Source organism: Heptranchias perlo, unplaced genomic scaffold, assembly GCF_035084215.1.
Source record: "Heptranchias perlo isolate sHepPer1 unplaced genomic scaffold, sHepPer1.hap1 HAP1_SCAFFOLD_264, whole genome shotgun sequence".
NCBI classification, from domain to species: Eukaryota; Metazoa; Chordata; class Chondrichthyes; order Hexanchiformes; family Hexanchidae; genus Heptranchias; species Heptranchias perlo.
This window is the reverse complement of record NW_027139276.1, coordinates 106,752-120,513: the sequence shown is the minus strand read 5'-3', so window position 1 is coordinate 120,513 and position 13,762 is coordinate 106,752. Positions and strand designations below refer to the sequence as shown.

The window sequence follows — 13,762 nt, the reverse complement described above, 5'->3', positions numbered from 1 at the left end:
TGGAATGTTAACTCCCCGCGATCTCGATTTCAGGAATGTTAACTCCCCGCGATTCCGATTCGGGAATGTTAACCCCCCGCGATCCCGATTTCAGGAATGGTAACTCCCCACAATCCCGATTCTGGAATGTTAACCCTCTGCGATCCCGCTTTCGGGAATGTTAACTCCCCGTGATCCCGATTTCAGGAATTTTAACTTCCCGCCATCACAATGTCAGGAATGTTAACTGCCCACCGTCATTATTTCAGCAATGTTAACTCCCCTCGACCCCCATTTAGGAATGTTAACTCCCCGCGATCCCAATTCCTGAATGTTAACTGCCCGCGATCCTGATTCGGGAATATTAACTTCCTGAGATCCCATTTCAGGAATGTTAATTCCCTGAGATCCCTATTCGGGAATGTTACCTCCCCCGCAATCCCGATTCGGGAATGTTAACCCCCTGCGATCCCGATTCAGGAATGGTAACTCCCTGGTGATGCCGATTTTGGGAATCTTAACCCCCCATGTTCCCGATTTGGGAATGTTAACTCCCCGCGATCCCGATTTCAAGAATGTTAACACCCCACGATTTCGATTCGTGAACGTTAACCCCCCGCGATCCCGATTTCAGGAATGTGAACTCCCCACCAACCAGATTCGGGAATATTAACCCCCTGCGATCCCGATTTCGGGAATGTTAAATCCCTGCGATGCCGATTTGGGAATGTTAACCTCCCGTGATCCCAATTACAGGAATGTTAACATCCCGCGATCATTCTTTAAGGAATTTTAACACCCCGCCATCAAAATTTCAGGAATGTTAACTACCCGCCATCATGATTTCGGGAATGTTAACTCCCCGCGCCCCCCATTTGGGAATGTTAACTCCCCGCAAACGCAATTCCCGAATGTTAACTGACCTCGATACCGATTCAGGGATATTAATTAACCAAGATCCCGATTTCAGGAATGTTAACTCCCTGCGATCCTGATTCGGGAATGTTAACCCCCCCGCGATCCCGATTCAGGAATGTTAACTCCACGGCGATCCCGATTTTGGGAATTTTAACCCCCATGATTCCGATTCGGGAATGTTAACTCTCTGCGATTCCGATGTCGGGACTGCTAAGCCCACGCGATCCCGATTTCCGGAATGTTAACCTCCCACAATCCCCATTCGGGAATGTTAACTCCCCACGATCCAGATTTTGGAATGTTAACCGCCTGGCGAATGCGATTTCGGGAATATTAACCCCCCGCAATCGTGATTCAGGAATGTTAACTCCACACGATCCGGATTCAGGAATGTTAACCCCCAGCCAATGCGATTTCTGGAATTTTAACCCCCGCGATCCCGATTCAGTAATGTTAACCCCCCCCCCCCGATTCCTGACTTCGGTACTGTTAACTGCCACGCGATCTCGATTTCGGCAATGTTAACTCCCCGCGATTCCGATTCAGGAATGTTATCTCACTGCAATCCCGATTTGGGAATGATAACTCCCCCGCGATCCCAATTTCGGGAATGTTATCTCCCCGCGATGCTGATTCGGGAATGTTAACACGCTCGCAATCCCGATTTGGGAATGTTAACTCCACACGACCCTGATTCGGGCATGTTAACCCCCAGCGAATGCGATTTCGGGAATTTTAACCCCCGCATTCCCGATTCAGTAATGTTAACCCCCCCCCCCCCCCCCCCACCGCTATCCTGATTCGGGAATTTTAAATCCCCACGATCCCTATTCAGGAATGTTAACACCCCGTGAGCCCGATTCGGAAATGTTAAACCCCCCACGATCCCGATTTCGGGAATGTTAACCTCCCTTGATCCTGATTCAGGAATGTTAACCCCCCACGATTCTGATTCAGGAATGTTTACTCCCCCGCATTCCCGATTTCAGTACAGTTAACTGCCCCGCGATCCCGATTTCGGTAATGTTAACTCCCCGCAGTTCCGATTCAGGAATGTTATCTCCCCGCAATCCCGATTTGGGAATGATAACTCCCCCGCGATCCCAATTTCGGGAATGTTATCTCCCCGCGATCCTGATTCGGGAATGTTAACCCCCCCAGCGATCCCGATTCCGGAATGTTAACTCCCTGTGATAAGGTGGTCACAGGCGGTTAAATGGACACCCCACTCCCTATCCCCTCCCCCCGACCCAATCAGAGGGTGAAAAGGGGGAGGTAGACAGAGCGGGGGAGGGCGAAGGTGGACGGAGCGGGGGAGTGGGGAGGAGGACGGAGCGAGGGAAGGGGGAAGGGGGAAGGGGAGGGGTATGCGGGTGGAGCGGGAGAGGGGGTTGCGAATGGAGCGAGGGGGAGAGGGAGGAGGACGGAGCGAGGGATGGGGGTGCGGACAGAGCAGAGGAGGGGATAGGAGTGCGGGGGGATAGGTCGCGGATGGAGTGGGGGAGGGGGAGGAGGACGGAGCAGGGGAGGGGTGTGTGGATGGAGTGGGGGGGTGGTGCTTTATCGAAGCAGGGGAGGGTGGGTGCGGATGCAGCGGGGGAGGGGGTGTGCGATTGGAGCGGGGGGATGCAAACGGAGCGGGGTGGGGGATGCGGATGGAGCGGGGGAGGGGGATGCGGACGGAGCGGGGGAGGGGAATGCTGATGGAGTTTGTTAGGCGGGGTGGGGGGGGGGTAATATCGGAGCGGGGGAGGGGGGTGATGATAATGGAGTTGGTTGGACCCGCGTTGTGGTTCTGGTTCTGGCGATGCCTTTCTGTTCTAACCCCCTCGTTTCCCGCAACCTCAGATGGACCAACTGGATAAGGCCGCCGCTGCTGCTGAGACCTTCCACCGAGCAAATCCCGACCATTTGGAGATGCAGGACAATCTGGAGATGTATCGTAACATGGAGGGAGTGAAACCGGGAAACTTCAGGGACCTGGAGGCTGTGCCTCACTGGGTGAGAGCGGAAGGGGTGGGGTGGGAAGAGAGAGCAAGAGGGGATGGAGAGAGGGAAGCGGGGAAAGAGTGTGGGATGGAGGGAGATATAGGGGAGAGTGGGAAAGGGCGGAGAGAGATGGGAGGGGGTGAATCAGCCCCGGGGTTCCTGCTCCTGATCCCTGTTCAGTGACCCCTGGGTTAGGGAGGCTGGTGAATCAGCCCCGGGGTTCCTGCTCCTGACCCCTGTCCAGTAACCCCTGGTTTGGGGGAGGGGTTGAATCAACCTGGGGTTCCTGCCCTTTCTGAAAAATTCACTGGTTTCGGGACGAGCGGGGGCGGCTCGTCTGTGGTGCCACCTCCCACAGTCGAAGAACCGGCCGCCGCTCAACGTTCCGGGGCTGACGTGCTGTGAGCGGGACCCCTCATGTGACGGAGCACTGGTATGCGATGGATCCAACTGACAGACCGTTTCCTCTCCTCTTCCCCCTCCCCTCCCCTCACCCCCGCCACACCGCAGGAGGCCTATGATGAAGGGACGAGGCTGTATCAGCTCGAGCAGTTCCCCCAATCCATCGAGCGACTGGAGGCCGCGGTGCGGGAATACCTCGGGGGGCTGGCAGAGTGTCGGGCACAGTGCGAGGGGCCGTATGACTTCCGAGAGTACAGCTACCTGGAGTATCAGAGTCACCTCTATGAGACCATCAGTGGTAGGTGAGACCGGGGCGGGCGGGGGGATGGTTGGGTGGGGGGAGATACTGGGGACTCGGATAAACCCAGCAATTACAGGCCAGTCACGGAGAGGGTGAATGAGACAGCGCGGTTGATATAGTATATATGGGCTTCCAAAAGGCATTTGATGAAGTGCCACACGGTAGGCTTATCACCAAGATGGCGGCCTATGGAATAAAAGGGGCAGTAGCAACGTGAATAGAGAATGGGCTATGGGACAGGAAACAGAGAGTAATGGAGAAGGGTTGTTTTGCAGATTGAAGGGAGGTGTACGGTGGTGTTACCCAGGGGTCGATGCTGGCACCACTGCTTTTCTTGCTATATATTAATGACTTGGACTTGGTTGTACAGGTGTGTGTTACTGATGGAGGTTGGGAGGGGTGCGTGTGTTACTGAGGCGGGGGGTGTGTTACTGGAGGGGGGGTGTTTGTTACTGTGGAGGGGGTGTGTTACTGAGGGGGGTGGTTCGTGTATTATTGTGCGGGGTGTTGCTGAAGTCGGGGGGGTGTTACTGAGGGAGGGTTGTGAGTTTCTGAGGTGGGGTGTTTGTTATTGAGGGGGGATGTGTTATTGAGGGCGGTATGTGTGTTACTGGAGGGGTGTGTGTGTTACTGAGGGGGGGTTGTGTGTGTTACTGGGGGGGTATGTTACTGAAGGGGGGGTGTGTTACTGAGGCGAGGGTGTGTGTTAATGGAGTGGTGTGTGTGTGTTACTGTGGGTGGTGTGTGTTAGTGAGGGAGGGTTGTGTGTTACTGAGAGGTGTGTGTTACTGAGGGGGGATGTTACTGTGGGTGTGTGTGTGTGTTACTGAGGGGAGGGTTTGTGTGTTATTGAGGGGGGGTGTACGTTACTGTGGGGGGTTGTGTTACTGTGGGGTGTGTGTGTTAGTGAGGGAGGGTTGTGTGTTACTGAGAGGTGTGTGTTACTGAGGGGGGTTGTGTGTTACTGGAGGAGTGGTGTTGCTGAGGGAGGATGTTACTGTGGGTGTGTGTGTGTGTTACTGAGGCGAGGGTTTTTGTGTTATTGAGGGGGGGGTGTGCGTTACTGTGGGGGGTTGTGTTACTGTGGGAGGGGTGTGTGTGTTACTGTGGGGTGTGTGTGTTAGTGAGAGAGGGTTGTGTGTTACTGAGGGGAGTGTGTGTTAATGGGGGGTGGTGTGAGTTACTGGGGGGTTTGTGTTATTGTGGAGTGGGGGGGTGGGTTCCTGTCTGTTCGTGAGTTGCCGCTCTAACTATTCTTTCCCCTCAGATCACTATGTCCAGGTTCTGAGCTGTAACCAAGACTGTGTGCTGGAATTGGCCACCAAACCGGGCCGGGCGTCAGCGAGTCCAGACTTCCTGCCCTCGCATTTCAAATTCCTCCAGTACGCCTATCACAAGGGTGGGTCAAACCGAATTTTCACAGGGTGGGGGGGGAGAGGGTGACGGTGTGGGGGAGGGGGAGAGCGAGAGACGGTGTGGGGGAGGGGGAGAGCGGGAGACGGTGTGGGGGAGGGGGAGAACGGGAGATGGTGTGGGGGAGGGGGAGTGGGAGACGGTGTGGGGGAGGGGAGAGCGGGAGACTGTGTGTGGGGGAGGGGGAGAGGGGGAGACGGTGTGGGGGAGGGGGAGAGCGAGAGACGGTGTGGGGGAGGGGGAGATCGAGAGTAGGTGTGGGGGAGGGGGAGAGCGAGAGACGGTGTGGGGGAGGGGGAGATCGAGAGTAGGTGTGGGGGAGGGGGAGAGGGAGGCGGTGTGGGGGAGGGGGAGAGCGGGAGACGGTGTGGGGGAGGGGGAGAGCGGGAGACGGTGTGGGGGAGGGGGAGAACGGGAGATGGTGTGGGGGAGGGGGAGTGGGAGACGGTGTGGGGGAGGGGAGAGCGGGAGACTGTGTGTGGGGGAGGGGGAGAGTGGGAGACGGTGTGGGGGAGGGGGAGAGGGAGACGGTGTGGGGGAGGGGGAGTGGGAGACGGTGTGGGGGAGGGGAGAGCGGGAGACTGTGTGTGGGGGAGGGGGAGAGTGGGAGACGGTGTGGGGGAGGGGGAGAGGGAGACGGTGTGGGGGGAGAGCGAGAGGCGGTGTGGGGGAGGGGGAGAGGGAGGCGGTGTGTGGGAGGGGGAGAGGGAGATGGTGTGGGGGAGGGGAGAGCGAGAGACGGTGTGTGGGGGAGGGGGAGACCAAATGACGGTGTGGGGGAGGGGGAGAGTTGGAGACGGTGTGGGGGAGGGGGAGAGGGGAGACGGAGAGGGGAGAGCGGGAGACGGTGTGTGGGAGGGTGACAGCATGAGACGGTGTTGGGGAGGGGGAGAGGGAGATGGTGTGGGGAGGTGGAGAGAGGGAGACGGTGTGGGGGAGAGGGAGAGCGGGAGATGGAGTGGGGAGAGGGAGAGAGGGAGACGGTGTGGGGGAGGGGGAGAGCGGAAGATGGTGTGGGGAGAGGGAGAGTGGGAGTCGGTGTGGGGTAGGGTGACAGCATGAGACGGTGTTGGGGAGGGTGAGGGGGAGACGGTGTGGGGAGGTGGAGAGAGGGAGACGGTGTGGGGGAGGGGGAGAGCGGGAGATGGTGTGGGGGAGTGGGTTTCGGGAGATGGAGTGGGGAGGGTGAGAGTGGGAGACGGTGTGGTGGAGTGGGAGAGCGAGAGACGGTGTGGGGGAGGGGGAGAGGGGAGACGGGGAGGGGGAGGGGGTTTCGGGAGATGAAGTTGGGAGGGGGAGAGTGGGAGACGGTGTGGGGGAGTGGGTTTCGGGAGATGGAGTGGGGAGGGGAGAGTGGGAGACGGTGTGGTGGAGTGGGAGAGCGAGAGACGGTGTGGGGGAGGGGGAGAGGGGAGACGGGGAGGGGGAGAGCGGGAGACGTTGTATGGGGGAGGCGGAGTGCGAGAGACGGTGTGGGGGAGCGGAGAGAGGTAGACGGTGTGGGGGGAGAGCGGGAGAAGGTGTGGGGGGAGAGAGGGAGACGGTGTGGGCCAGGGGAGAGCGAGAGACGGTGTAGGGGAGGGGGAAAGAGAGAGACGGTGTGGGGAAGGGGAGAGGGGAGACGGGGAGGGGGAGAAAGGGGAGACTGTGTGGGGGTGGGGAGAGCGAGAGACGGTGAGGGAAGGGGGAGAGGGAAGACGGGGACGGGGAAAGCGGGAGACGGTGTGTGGGGGAGGGGTTTGCGGGAGACGGAGTGGGAGAGGTGGAGAGTGGGAGAGGGTGTGGTGGAGGGGGAGAGCAAGAGACGGTGTTGGTGAGGGGAAGACGAGGAGGGGGTCAGCGGGAGACGGTGTGGGGGAGCGGAAGAGCGGGAGACGGTGAAGGGGGAGGGCGAGAATGGTGGACGGTGTGGGGGAGGGGGAGAGGGGAGACCGGGAGGAGGAGAGCGGGGGACAGTGTGGTGGAGGGGGAGAGGTAGACTGTGTGGGGGAGGGGGAGAGCGGGAGACACTGTGGGGGAGGGGGAGAGCGGGAAACGGTGTTGGGGAGGGGGAGAGCAAGACTGTGTGGGAGGTGGAGAGCGGGAGACGATGAGGGGGTGAGGGGAGACGATGTGGGGGAGGGGTGAGGGCATACGGGAGGGGGAGAACGGGAGACGGTGTGGGGAGGGGGAGAGCAGGAGACGGTGTGTGGGGAGGGGGAGAACGGTGGACGGTGTGGGGGAGGGGGAGAGGGGAGACGGCGAAGAGGAGAGCGGGAGACAGTGTGGGGGAGGGTGAGAGGGAGAATGTTTGGGGGAGGGGAGAGCGGGAGACAGTGTGGGGGAGGGGGTGAGCGGGAGACGGTGTGAGGGAGGGGGAGAGGGGAGACGGGGAGGAGGAGAGCGGTAGACGGTGTGGGGGAGGGGAGAGAGGGAGACGGTGTGGGGGAGGGGGAGAGCGAGAGACGGTGTGGGGGGAGGCCGAGAACGGTGGACGGTGTGGGGGAGGTGGAGAGGGGAGACGGGGAGGTGGAGAGCGGGGGACAGTGTTGGGGAGGGGGAGAGGGAGAATGTGTGGGGGAGGAGAGAGTGGGAAACGGTGTTGGTGAGGGGAGAAAGGGAGACGGTGTGGGAGACGGGAGAGGGGAGACGGTGTGGGGGAGGGGGAGAGGGAGACTGTGTGGGGGAGGTGGAGAGCGGGAGACGATGTGGGGGAGGGGGTGAGGGGAGACGGGAGGGGGAGAGCGAGAGACGGTGTGGGGAGGGGGAGAGCAGGAGACGGTGTGTGGGGAGACGGAGAACGGTGGACGGTGTGGGGGAGGGGGAGAGGGGAGACGGCGAAGAGGAGAGCGGGAGACAGTGTGGGGGAGGGGGAGAGGGGAGACGGGGAGGAGGAGAGCGGGTGACGGTGTGGGGGAAGAGGAGAGGGAGACTCTGTGGGGGAGGGGGAAAGCTGGAGACAGTGTGGGGGAGGGGGTGAGCGGGAGAAGATGTGGGGGAGGGGAGAGAGGGAGACGGTGTGGGGGAGGGGAGGGGGAGACGGTGTGTGGGGAAAGGGAGAACGGTGGACGGTGTGGGGTAGGGGGAGACTGGAGACGGGGACGAGGAGAGCAGGAGACGGTGTAGGGGACGGGAGAGGGGAGACGGTGTGTGGGAGGTGGAGAGGGAGACTGTGTGGGGGAGGGGGAGAGCGGGAGACGATGTTGGGGAGGGGGTGGGGGAGACGATGTGGGGAAGGGGTGAGGGGAGACGGGAGGGGGAGAGCGGGAGACGGTGTGTGGAGGGGGAGAGCAGGAAACGGTGTGGGGAGGGGAGAGCAGGAGACGGTGTGTGAACATAAGAACATAAGAACATAAGAAATTGGAGCAGGAGTAGGCCAATCGGCCCCTCGAGCCTGCTCCGCCATTCAATAAGATCATGGCTGATCTGATCCCAACCACAAATTTAAAGAACACAAGAAGTCGGAGCAGGACCCGGCCACATAGCCCCTGGGCCCTCTCCGCCACCCACAGGGCATTGACCGATCCGAACTCAGCTTCATGTCCAATTTCCTGCCCGCTCCCCATAACCCCTAATTCCCTTTACTTCTAGGAAACTGTCTATTTCTGTTTTAAATTTATCTAATGATGTAGCTTCCACAGCTTCCTGGGGCAGCAAATTCCACAGACCTACCACCCTCTGAGTGAAGAAGTTTCTCCTCATCTCAGTTTTGAAAGAGCAGCCCCTTATTCTAAGATTATGCCCCCTAGTTCTAGTTTCACCCATCTTTGGGAACATCCTTACTGCATCCACCCGATCAAGACCCTTCACAATCTTATATGTTTCAATAAGATCGCCTCTCATTCTTCTGAACTCCAATGAGTAGAGTCCCAATCTACTCAACCTCTCCTCATATGTCCGCCCCCTCATCCCCGGGATTAACCGAGTGAACCTTCTTTGTACTGCCTCGAGAGCAAGTATGTCTTTTCTTAAGTATGGAGACCAAAACTGTATGCAGTATTCCAGGTGCGGTCTCACCAATACCTTATATAACTGCAGCAATACCTCCTTGTTTTTATATTCTATCCCCCTAGCAATAAAAGCCAACATTCCGTTGGCTTTCTTGATCACCTGCTGCACCTGCATACCAACTTTTTGATTTTCTTGCACTAGGACCCCCAGATCCCTTTGTACTGCAGTACTTTCCAGTCTCCTGCCAAAGTGCATAACCTCACATTTTCCAATATTATATTGCATCTGCCAAATCTCCGCCCACTCACCCAGCCTGTCTATATCCCCTTGCAGGTTTTTTATGTCCTCCTCACTCTCTACTTTCCCTCCCATCTTTGTATCATCTGCAAATTTTGATATGTTGCACTCGGTCCCCTCCTCCAAATCGTTAATATAGATTGTAAAGAGTTGGGGACCCAGCACCGACCCCTGTGGAACACCACTGGTTACTGGTTGCCAGTCCGAAAATGAACCATTTATCCCAACTCTCTGCTTCCTGTTTGATAACCAATCCTCCACCCATGCCAGAATATTACCCCCAATCCCGTGATTTTTTATCTTAAGTAATAATCTTTTATGTGGCACCTTGTCGAATGCCTTCTGGAAGTCTAAATACACTACGTCCACTGGTTCCCCTTTATCCACCCTATACGTTATATCCTCGAAGAACTCAAGCAAATTTGTCAGACATGACTTCCCCTTCATAAAGCCATGCTGACTTTGTCCTATTAAATTATGCTTATCTAAATGTTCCGTTACTGTCTCCTTAATAATAGACTCCAAAATTTTACCCACCACAGATGTTAAGCTAACTGGCCTATAATTTCCAGCCTTCTGCCTACTACCCTTTTTAAATAACGGTGTTACATTAGCAGTTTTCCAATCTGCCGGGACCTCTCCTGAGTCCAGGGAATTTTGGAAAACTATCACCAAAGCATCCACAATCCCTACTGCCACTTCCCTCAAGACCCTAGGATGGAAGCCATCAGGTCCAGGGGATTTATCCGCCTTGAGTCCCATTATTTTACTGAGTACCATCTCTTGAGTGATTTTAATCGTATTTAGCTCCTCCCCCCCTCGAGCCCCCTGTTTGTCCAGTGTTGGGATATTCTTAGTGTCCTCTACTGTAAAGACTGAAACAAAATATTTGTTCAGCATTTTTGCCATCTCCATGTTTCCCACCATTAATTTCCCGGTCTCATCCTCTAAGGGACCTATGTTTGCCTTAGCCACCCTTTTTCTTTTTATATAACTATAGAAACTCTTGCTATCTGTTTTTATATTTTTTGCTAATTTCTTTTCATAATCTAACTTCCCTTTCTTAATCAATCCTTTAGTTACTTTTTGCTGTCTTTTGAAGAATTCCCAATCTTCTATCCTCCCACTAAGTTTGGCTACCTTATATGTCCTAGTTTTTAGTCGGATACCGTCCTTAATTTCTTTACTTAGCCACGGATGGCTGTCATTTCTTTTACACCCTTTGTTCCTCAGTGGAATATATTTTTTTGAAAGTTGTAAAATTACTCCCTAAATGAACACCACTGCTCATGTACCGTCTTACCCTTTAATCTATTTTCCCAGTCCACTTTAATCAATTCCGCTCTCATACCATCATAGTCTCCTTTATTCGAGCTCAGTACGCTTGTTTAAGAATCAACCTTCTCACCCTCTAATTGGATATGGAATTCAACCATGTTGTGGTCGCTCGTTCCAAGGGGATCCTTAACTAGGACATTATTAATTAATCCTGACTCATTACACAGGACCAGGTCCAAGGTTGCCTGCCCCCTTGTAGGATCAGTTACATACTGCTCAAGAAATCCATCCCTGATGCACTCAATGAACTCGTCCTCAAGGCTGCTCTGCCCAATTTGATTTGTCCAGTTAATATGATAATTAAAATCCCCCATAATTATGGCTGTTCCCTTATTACATGCCCCGACTATCTCCTGATTAATACTTCTTCCAGCAGAGTTGCAACTATTAGGAGGCCTATATACTACGCCCACTAATGTTTTTTTCCCTTATTATTCCTTATCTCCACCCAAACTGTTTCATTATCTTGATGCTTTGTCCCAATATCATTTCTCTGTATTACAGTGATTCCTTCCTTTATTAACATAGCAACCCCACCTCCCCTTCCTTCCTGCCTGTCCTTCCTGATTGTTAAATACCCTGGCATATTTAATTCCCAGTCGTTGTCACCCTGCAGCCATGTTTCTGTAATGGCCACAAGATCATACCCATACGTAGTTATTTGTGCCGTTAACTCGTCCATTTTATTACGAATGCTACGTGCATTCAGATAAAGAACTTTCAAATCTGTTTTGTGACGCTTAGTTCCTGCTTTTTCCTTTTTTAACACTTTACCTATTACTCCATACCTTCTGTCCCTTCCTGTTACGCTTTCCTCTCTCTCCCTGCTCAGGTTCCCAACCCCCTGCCACTGGGGAGGGGAGAACGGTGGACGGTGTGGGGGAGGGGGAGTGGGGAGACGGGGACAAAGAGAGCTGGAGACAGTGTCGGGGAGGGGGAGAGGGGAGACGGGGAGGAGGAGAACGGGAGACGGTGTGGGGGAGGGGGAGAGGGAGACTGTGTGGGGGAGGGAGAGAGCGGGAGACAATGTGGGGGAGGGGGTGAGCGGGAGACGGTGTGGGGAAGGTGGAGAGCGGGAGACTGTGTGTGGGGAGGGGGAGAACGGAGACGGTGTGGGGGAGGGGGAGAGGGAGACTGTGTGGGGGAGGTGGAGAGCGGGTGCCGATGTTGGGGAGGGGGAGAGCGGGAGTCGGTTTGTGGGGGTGTGGCAGAACGGTGGCGGGTGTGGGGGAGGGGGTTGCGCTGAGACAGGGAAGAGGAGAGCGGATGATGGTGTGGGAGAGTGGGAGAGGGGATTCGGTGGGGTGAAGAGGGAGTCGGTGTGGGGGTGGGGGTGAGGGGGGACGGGGAGGGGGAGAGCGGGAGGCGGGGCGGGGGAGTGAGAGAGGGAGTCGGTGTGGGGGAGGGGATAGGGGGTCGGTGTGGGGGAGAGCGAGAGACGGTGCGGGGGAGGGGGAGAGAGGGAGACGGCGTGGGGGAGGAGGCGAGTGGAGACGGGAGACGGTGTTGGAGTGGAGGAGGGCGCGGACGGTGTTGGGGAGCGGGAGAGCGGGAGACGGTGTGGTGGAGAGGGAGAGGGGAGAAGGAGTGGGGGAGAGCGGGAGATGGTTTGTGGGGGGATGGGTAGAGCGGGAGACGGTGTGGGGGAGGGGGTTGCGGGAGACGGAGTGGGGGAGGGGGAGAGTGGGAGAAGGTGTGGTGGAGGGGGAGAGCGAGAGACGGTGTGGGGGAGGGGGAGAGGTGAACGGTGCGGGGGAGAGGGAGAGGGGACACGGAGAGGGGGAGAGCGGGAGACGTTGTGTGGGGGAGGGGGAGTGTGAGAAACGGTGTGGGGGAGGGGGAGAGAGGGAGACGGTGTGGGGGAGGGGAGAGCGGGAGACGGAGTGGGGGTGGTGGAGGGCGCGCACGTTGTTGGGGAGCGGGAGAGCGGGAGTCGGGGAGGAGGAGAGGGGAGACGGGGTGGGGGAGATCGGGAGATGGTTTGTCGGGGGATGGGGAGAGCGGGAGACGGTGTGAGGGAGGCGGAGAGTGGGAGACGATGTGGTGGAGGGGGAGAGCGAGAGACGGTGTGGGGGAGGGGGAGAGTGGGAGACGATGTGGTGGAGGGGGAGAGCGAGAGACGGTGTGGGGGAGGGGGAGAGAGGTGAACGATGTGGGGGAGGGGAGGGGGGATTCGGTGGGGGAAAGTTGGAGTCGGTGTGGGGGAGGGGGAGAGGGGAAACGGGGTGGGGGAGAGCGGGAGACGTTGTGGGGGAGGGCGAGAGAGGGAGATGTTGTGGGGGAGGGGAAGAGAGGGAGACGGTGTGGTTGAGGGGGAGGGAGAGACGGGGAGCGGGAGACGGTGTGTGGGGTGGGGTGGAGAAAGGGAAACTGTGGGGGGAGGGGAGAGCGGGAGACGGTGTGGGGGAGGGGGAGAGAGAGACGGTGTTGGTGAAGGGGAGACGAGGAGGGGTCAGCGGGAGACGGTATGGGGGAGGGGGAGAACGGTGGACGCTGTGGGGGAGGGGTTCAGGGGAGACGGGGAGGAGGAGAACGGGAGACGGTGTGGGGGGAGGGGGAGAACGGTGTACGGTTTGGGGTAGTGGCAGAGGGGAGACGGAGAGGGGAGAGCGGGATACGGTGTGGGGGAGGGGGAGAGGGGAGACGGGGTGGGGGAGAGCTGGAGATGGCTTCTGGGGGGATGGGGAGAGCCGGAGACAGTGTGGGGGAAAGTTTTGCGGGAGACGGAGTTGGGGAGGGGGAGAGTGGGAGACGGTGTGGTGGAGGGGGAGAGCGGGAGACGGTTTGGGGGAGAGAGAGAGTTGAACGGTGTTGGGGAGGGGAGAGGGGAGACGGTGAGGGGAGAGCGGGAGACGTTGTGTGGGGGAGGGGGAGTGCGAGAGACTGCGTGGGGGAGGGGGAGAGAGGGAGACGGTGTGGAGGAGGGGATAGGGGGACAGTGTGGGGGAGAGCGGGAGACGTTATGGGGGAGGGGGAGAGAGAGAGACGGTGTGTGGGAGGGGGAGAGAGGGAGACGGTGTGGGGGGAGGGGAGAGCGGGAGACGGTGTGGGGGAGGGGAGAGCGGGAGACGGTTTGTGGGGGAGGGGAGACCAAAAGACGGTGTGGGGGAGGGGAGAGTGTGAGACGGTGTGAGGGAGGGGGAGAGCGAGAGAAGGTGAGTGGGAAGGGAGAGCGGGAGACGGTATGTGGGGGAG

General features: G+C 57.7%; 2 protein-coding genes across 2 annotated transcripts in view; one reads left to right on the top strand and one right to left on the bottom strand.

Annotated features, from left to right (window-relative positions):
• LOC137310601 (eukaryotic translation initiation factor 3 subunit A-like) overlaps positions 1-240 on the bottom strand; it is a 72,666-nt gene extending 72,426 nt beyond the window's left edge. Inside the window, exon 1 of the mRNA XM_067978327.1 lies at positions 235-240. Coding sequence (XP_067834428.1) covers positions 235-240 — 6 coding nt within the window. The remainder of the gene's footprint in view (positions 1-234) is intronic.
• Positions 241-431: 191 nt separating this feature from the next.
• The window catches only part of LOC137310604 (prolyl 3-hydroxylase 1-like), a 117,014-nt gene continuing 103,683 nt past the window's right edge, over positions 432-13,762 (top strand). The window contains exons 1-4 of the mRNA XM_067978329.1: positions 432-464; positions 2,746-2,898; positions 3,397-3,586; positions 4,857-4,988. Coding sequence (XP_067834430.1) covers positions 432-464; positions 2,746-2,898; positions 3,397-3,586; positions 4,857-4,988 — 508 coding nt within the window. The remainder of the gene's footprint in view (positions 465-2,745; positions 2,899-3,396; positions 3,587-4,856; positions 4,989-13,762) is intronic.